General features: G+C 40.2%; 1 protein-coding gene across 1 annotated transcript; it reads right to left on the bottom strand.

The window, feature by feature from the left end:
• Positions 1–899: 899 nt before the first annotated feature.
• rdh12 (retinol dehydrogenase 12) lies at positions 900–7227 on the bottom strand. Its single transcript, XM_031847255.1, has 7 exons — positions 7110–7227; positions 6364–6482; positions 5119–5274; positions 4914–5018; positions 4603–4812; positions 3326–3515; positions 900–1874 (listed from the first exon to the last, which is right to left on the bottom strand). The coding sequence occupies exons 1-7, from the start codon at positions 7184–7186 to the stop codon at positions 1772–1774; spliced, it is 960 nt and encodes a 319-aa protein (XP_031703115.1). The 5' UTR covers positions 7187–7227; the 3' UTR covers positions 900–1771.
• Between the last annotated feature and the right edge of the window lie 286 nt (positions 7228–7513).

The raw sequence follows: 7513 nt of genomic DNA, 5'->3' as shown, positions 1-7513 counted from the left end.
TGGTCAATGTCTTCTTTATTTAGAGCAGATACTGTGTTCCTTTGTCTTGCTTCCCTCTGCTGCACTAGTCTGAGGACTGAGACTGATGGATCTTCCTATTAAGTGTTGATCAGCAAGAGATGAAAAGAAGCCAGTGTTGACATTCTTGCACTCTAATCCTCCTTAACGTCGACTGTTGTCTCATCACTGCCGCACTTTATACTTAGTGAGTTTAACAAAAATAAACCTATTGGTCAAATATGTAATTCATGCTTTCATGATGTAGAGACTAATGATTTTGAAATGTAATTGATTTCTCTATCCCCTATGAATTGAAATGAAATGAAATGAAATGAAATGAAATAATAAAAACTGATATTGAAAATTGAGCTTAATGCTGCCAAGTTTCTTGAAATGAAAGGTAAAGTTTGACATAAATTTACTTGTCATTAGTTTGCTAGCTAGACTAATGACAACCTGATGTTTGTATGCTAAATATGTAGCTAAGGCTAGCAGCGGGCTAACTTAGCTTAGCATAAACACTGGAAGCAGGGGAAGCAGTTAGCCTGGCTAACTGCAACTTGTGTTCCCTGTGGACAGAGCCAAGCTAGCTGTTTCCCTGTTTCAGTGTTGCTAGCTTCATATATATTTGGCAGACAGACATGAAAGTGGTATAATTATTGTATGTCTCCGCAAGAAAATAAATAAGCCCATTTCACAAAATGTCAAACCTTTCCCTCCAAAGTAACGCTGTGATAGAATCTGACTCATTTGTTCTGGGCAATAATTCAACTTTATCTAATGTTTCACGGCTTGAGATGAACCATTTCTCTGTTTTTGTCTATTAATCCAGTTCACACTTTACTGATGGCATTTTGTTGATCTCAAACTGTAATTTGAAAGGACTGATACAAATACCCTTATAGTAATATCTCTGTTTATTTACATCAAATGTAAACATTCAACTCTTAACATGAATGTAAGTGTAGTAAAAGGCATGTTGCACTTGTATAAAACACAGAATGTAAACTCTTGGCAACCTTGCATGTGAATGCTGAGAAGGAAACATGATGAGGGAGATCCTAAAAATGTAAAACTGTAGTTACTCTAGGAATGTGCAATTTTTGGCAATGCAAATGGGGAAAAAACTCTGCAAATATTGCAATGACATGATTCTAAGTCGGATTTGGTTAATATAGAAAAACCTCCTTATAACCTACATTGACTACAATTATCACAAAATACATTTATGCAATTCAAGCGGTAATCGTGGCTCAGACAGGCGCTGATATTCGATAATTTACTAATTTATTTTATCAACCTGGAAACACTGTAAAGAACCCCTGCAATTGTTTAGAAATGCTGGCACAAAAGTTGAGCAATTTAACTGCAAATTCTAGAGAAATCAAAAGAACGCGATATTCGATAAAGATGCTGGTCGTTTACCCTGGCTTGACCCTTCAGTTTCCTACAGCATTACAATACATCAAGTTGCTTTTTTGCCTACACTGTATTCACATTGTGTCACAAAAATATAGTCAAAAAGTTATTTGTGGTAACATGATAATACAGTGGAGTTTGGTTTGAGGAGCACCAAATACTCAAGTTATTATAATATAATTACTGCATTATTACACAAAAAAGCAACTTCACCTTTATAGTACCTCTTACAGTATTACCTGACTGCTTAGTAGGTAAACGCTCAAAGTACAGAACATCAAAACCATATTGAAATGAATGATCAAAGAAAGACTAAGGACTCCTTTGAGAACTGAGATGGTTAAAAGTTGAATCAGTCCCACTCGATACCAAGAAGCTCACAGCTGATGTCCCACAGTCTCCGAGCTGTCTCCTCACTTCTTCCCTGTGGGGCTACAAAGGCAGGGGCGCAGTCACTGAAATGAAAGAAGGGGTTATGGTTACATAACGGCTAATGACGCTGTGAGTCATCACTCTGGGTGCAGTGATCTCATTACTCTTTGACCTTGAGCATGATAATGTTTAGCATCAAAGTATTTTACGTGTCTGGAAGGGCTGGACCCACGCAGACACAAGGAACTTATCTCCGTCTTTTTTTTCCCTCTACAGTAAATTAAGCGTCCTGAATCTTCACTTTGATGGGTCTTTTCACAGCAGCCATTTTAACAAGTCATTGCAGGGTAAACCCAGGTGTAATGAGTGCTAGTATACTATAATCATGTCAAAACGGCTTCTGTGAAAAGGGCCAATTCAAAAGGAAAACTAAGAGAATCCGACTGCACTTACACTAGCTTATGTAATTACACAATGCCGGATGTTATTGATGTGCGTCCCTTTTAAAAGTAGCTGCCGCAAGGAATTGTGGGATGGCATTATCTCCTTTTCTTTCATACAGGATGGTCCAGTGTTCCCTATGCTAAAGGAGATGAGAAAGGAAACATTTAGGCACCTTTCCCAGGTCTTATCATGGCTGCCACTTAGATACATCTGGGTCATTTCACTCAGTAAAAAAGCCTTTTTGACCGCAGCCTATTTTCAGTGGCTCTGGTTCCAGAGGGAAATCTCCCCAAATCATTTCAGTTTACCAAACGGCAATGAAAGTTTAGTGCTGCGTGTCTCGGGAAGTGACTGTTTTTCTGTCGGTCTGTGTTGGTCTGTCTACCACTTTGGCCCGGACTGTCACTCGTTTCGTTGTCTGTTTTTTTTACACTCGTAGCTCTGCAGGGTGGCAGAACTCCCTGTCGTACTGGAGAGCATTTATACTTTTGTTCATTTACAGTTTCTGTGTGGACTCCACAAAAATATGCATTAATAAGAAAAGGAAAGTCGTCCGTTTTGTGTCCATCGCCCTCCTCAAATCCGCTAACCGTGACTTCAAGCGTCCGCTTCGTACGCCGCTCGGCAATCGCTCCATTAGCAGCTTGCTTCCTCCGCATGTCGGCAGTAGTAGAATTATAAAATGCAGAATTTAACTGCACAACAGCTGTTAGTATTGACAACAAGGTCAGCGACGCCTGTAATCCGTTATCCATGTTGAATTTATATACCAGTCTAACCAATACTAGCCGTGGCATTCCTTTACCTTCCCCCACATTCTCAAGAGTAATCGTACATCATAAAATGATATTAAAAAAATGACAAACTGTCTAATAGGAAAACCATGATGCAGTCAAGTTTTGAAGCAGGAAGCTTCCTCATGGTGACACTAAAGCTTGTGTCGTTGGGGAGCGAAACATTAATAAAGAAGATGAGATGAGGTTATCGCATGGCTTCTACGGGAACCCGTGTGTTGCACAATTTAATATATCATGGCACATTCCTTTTCTTTGAAAGGAACACAATAAATGTCTAGCTTGTTGTCACCTACCTGAAGTGTTTCCCAGAGATTGAATGCAGTTCGTCTGCCACAGCGCAGTAGAGGCTGGTCTGCGCTCCTTCCCGTGGAGTTTTTAAGAACGTGGCGAAGACGGTGAAAAATATCGTCATGAGAGTCGAGTGTCTGGTCAGGTCAGAGTTCACCGTCCCCGGGTGGACTGAGTTCACCGTCACATCGGTACCTGTGAGGACAACAAACAAACATCACGACGTGTGACATCTTTCTTTTTTTTAATCCCACAATATTTGTATTTAAAATGAAATACAGCCTTTAACGTTCATATCATATATAACACATCATTAAATTGCTGCATAAAACAGAGACACAAAAATACTCATAACAAGAATGCTCCTCCCGTTTTAATAAATTATAATCTTTACAAAATGAGTATATTAATTGCAATAGATGCTAAATTTATCAAATATTAAGAAGAAACAAAAATGTCTTTAAACTCATAAATTGCATCACTTGATCATTAAATCTAAATCATTAACATCATTAATGAAGAGCCGCTATAACTTCTCAAATGTATGCTGTTTGTCCATTGAGTAGTGCTCGGTCTGAATCTTTTCCATACATTTTTTGTCGTAAAGCAAGCTTGGGTCTATAACTCATTTTTACTATAATTATGTATAATTATATGGATATAAGCCCAACAGCAAAACCATAAGATTTGCTTTGAAATAATCCTGAATAACCTCTTACCTCTTCGCAGAATGTTTTATTCTTCCTTTATTGCCACATACGATGAAACAATGTTCCTCTAGTTTACATACATTTTGTGCATATGTCTGGTATGTTTTTGTTATATCGATTGAATTACTCTTTTTCCTCTTTCTGATCGGCGGTATCAGGCTGATTATTACGAAACACTGTTATAAATTGCCTGAAAAAGAGCTCAAGTTCTTTCTTTTATTTTTCATTACCTGACATTTTAGGCAAAAACATTTATTCTTTTGTGGAATTTAAAATTGTACTATCTTCTAAAAAAGACTTAATTACAAAATGCAAGTCGAGGACACACCATCTGTGTGTTTAAAAAAAAAAATACTAAGCAAAATTAAAGGGGTGTCACATTTAGAACTGAGCTCTTTGTGCACTACGAGGTCTTGAAGCACCTACATTTCCCCCCACAAAAGGGCTGGTTAAGACGAGTTGTTTGTGTCCTATTCTAACCACTAACCCTCTCTGTTACTACTCTGTTTGCTAGCGCGGAGCAGGCCACCTGTTTATTCTCCCACGTGTTGGTGTGTTTGGTGTTCGTGTACCTTTGAGTCTACGCGCCAAATCTCTGGTAAAGAGCACGTTAGCCAGTTTGCTCTGGCAGTATGCTAATCCACTGTTGTAGCTCCCCTGGCTGTGAAGGTCATGGAAACGGATCCAGCCGAAGTTGTGAGCCAGAGACGAGACCACCACGATCCGGGCCGGCGCACTGCGCTTCAGCAGCCCGATCAGGAGGGACGTCAACAGGAAGTGCCCTGCCAGACGTAAGAAAGGCATACAGCATTCCATCAAGTTTTCAATCCAGTTTAAGGTTTGATTTATTTATTCATTAAAATACATTTAAGTGCGGCCTCACCCAAGTGATTGACTCCGATATGCATCTCAAAGCCGTCGATTGTTTTTGTGTAGGGGCACATCATCACGCCGGCGTTGTTGATGAGGATATGAAGATGGTTGACCTCTGAAGAACATCACAAAAATAAAAAGAAGAAACATGGCCGCCGTGATACCTGCTAAACAACAAAGCCGGGCTCTGTGGGTAGATGTGACTCTGTGCTCACCTCCGAGGAATTTCTGAGCGAAGGCTCGTATCGAGCAGGTGTCTGCCAAGTCCAGCTCTCGAACCTCCACTTGCGCATTAAGACACGCAGCTCGTATACTGTCCGCGGCCTCCTCTCCTTTGGCCACATCTCGGCACGCCATGATCACCCGCGCCCCTGTCGTGTGGATAAACAAGCAGCAGCTAAGCTATGGACAAAACTGCATTAATTCATAGAAGGGAGGAGAGAGGGGGCTTCTGTTGGAGGTCTCTGGTTTAAGCTTGTTGCTCAGTGATGCCACATCTTATGTCACTCCTCAAGCCAAGCATTACCGTAATAACATGGTCAACCAAAGATCATAAACTACAATATTTGTGTAAAGGTCTTTGGTTGACATTATGGAGTTCTTTTAAATCTCCTTTAAAATTCCCATGTAAGTTCAAAAAAATAAAAGCTTGAAAAGAGCCTTTTTACACTTTATATTATACAGTACATCTTAGCAGGGTGTTTAAACCAAAATGAAGGCAAAAATATTAAAAGTCGTCCAGCGGGTCACCAACAACATTAGCCAACCAGCATCATCTCTAACTGACAAAGGCAACAGCTGTTTTAATGTGACATACACAAATATAATATAACTTTAGTAAGATCCATATAAACTTTTTCACAGCAGACATTTTGACTCGTCATAGTAGGAAAATCCCAGCTGTCACTAACAACACTACTGATGTTGTATTCAAGTGTCCCAGTAAGTCGAGACAGTGAGCCAGCGTGCACAATACCAGGACTCAGGGTCCTGGTATTGTGCACGCTGGCTCACTGAAGCAGCTAAATGGAATTCAGCCATTTTATTACTTAGTGCTCTGATTTTCGTGACCTACAGCCGAGAGATTAGAGCTGGGCAACAATTAAGAATCATCATTTATTGTGTGGTGAAGATGTGATGATACCATGACATCATTTTATTCTGTTGCACAAATTAGTTTTCTCCAGCGAATTGTGATTTTAAAATGAAAGAAACGTGATTAACTAGTGGAACAAGGTTAATTGCACTTAACATCTGTGTGATTGTCATTGTATGTATTTCCCATATCATTATATATAAATAAATATATATTAATGTAAAGGATATGGGATATAAAATATACTGATTTTAATCTTATTGCGTAGCCCTACAGAGACACCTGTTTTCTTATTGTCCGGGGTACATTATGGATGTAAAGAGTCTCTGTGCTGTGTGTTTGAACGTAAAAACCAAAAAGTCACCTCGCACTGCCAGGTCCAGGGCCGTCTCCTTCCCGATTCCCGTGTTGGCCCCTGTGATGAGGACCGTCTTGCCTTCCACACTGGCTGAGGGCCTGCACACTCCTCCTGCTGCATATTTCCTGTTAATACACAATGACCACAGATTAATACTGGGGACATTGAATCACAGCAGACAGCTCACATTTGCATGACGAGTAGCCCCCGTTCTGCAGGCAGTTATAGTCATGTCCTCGTGAGGATTGGACATATGGACAGCCTGTCTTAATTATTCACAGAGAAACTTGGAAAACGGACAGTTTTGAGCGTCAAGTCATACGACCCACGCCACTGAGCAGGACGGCCCCATAACCAATCGCTCTGTTGGAGTAATGCATACAAATATAACTCCTCCTACGCTCAGCCTGCTGATAGGCCCGAGCCGCTCAGATGGACTCCCGGTTCATTCCTGTGCAAAGACTCCCACAGCGCCATCATTGTGTTTCATTGATTTTTTTTCTGCTTGAAATGTCAGTCAGCGTCGCGTGAACTAATACTTGATAGAAAAAAAAAAACAACCCAACAACCTTTAAAATAACGATCAGTTGAGTTCAGTGGACGGACAGTATTTTATATGATGTGAATGAACCCTCATCGCAATGATTACATCAGTGCAATGTGATGCCCTGTCAGCCAAGCAACAATATACGTGATGTGTTAGACGCTGGATTTAAATATGAGAATAAACGAGTGCGTTCATCGCTGCTTACCTTATGTGTGGTGCAAATAAAATCACCAGTAGCGTAACCACTCCGAGGCCCGCGACAATTAATAAAAGCAACATCATACCACGGATGTGCGCCTTTCCTGTCTCCTCCTGCAGGATGCTACTGCTCTGTAGGCAGAACAGCTGATGTCAAAGCATAAAGGGGTGTAGAGCGTAGCAGGGGTGAAAGCTACACCGCGAACGGCATCATGGGAAATGTAGTTTTTACAGCCTGGCAAAAAAAAAAAAGTGAAGGTTATCTTTAGTATTTTTACGTTAAAATCATATCCATGTTATGAAAAAGTAAACTGTCATTCGAATTATTTAAATGTGTTAATTTATATAATATAAACTATTTTAGGCAATTCAATTACCTTATCTTAACGGACTGAATAAGACAAGTATATT

The sequence above is a fragment of the Anarrhichthys ocellatus genome, unplaced genomic scaffold (assembly GCF_004355925.1).
Source record: "Anarrhichthys ocellatus isolate YVR2014 unplaced genomic scaffold, GSC_Weel_1.0 scaffold7, whole genome shotgun sequence".
Taxonomy (NCBI): Eukaryota; Metazoa; Chordata; class Actinopteri; order Perciformes; family Anarhichadidae; genus Anarrhichthys; species Anarrhichthys ocellatus.
The sequence above is the reverse complement of the archived record's forward strand: the minus strand, read 5'-3'. Positions and strand labels throughout refer to the sequence as shown.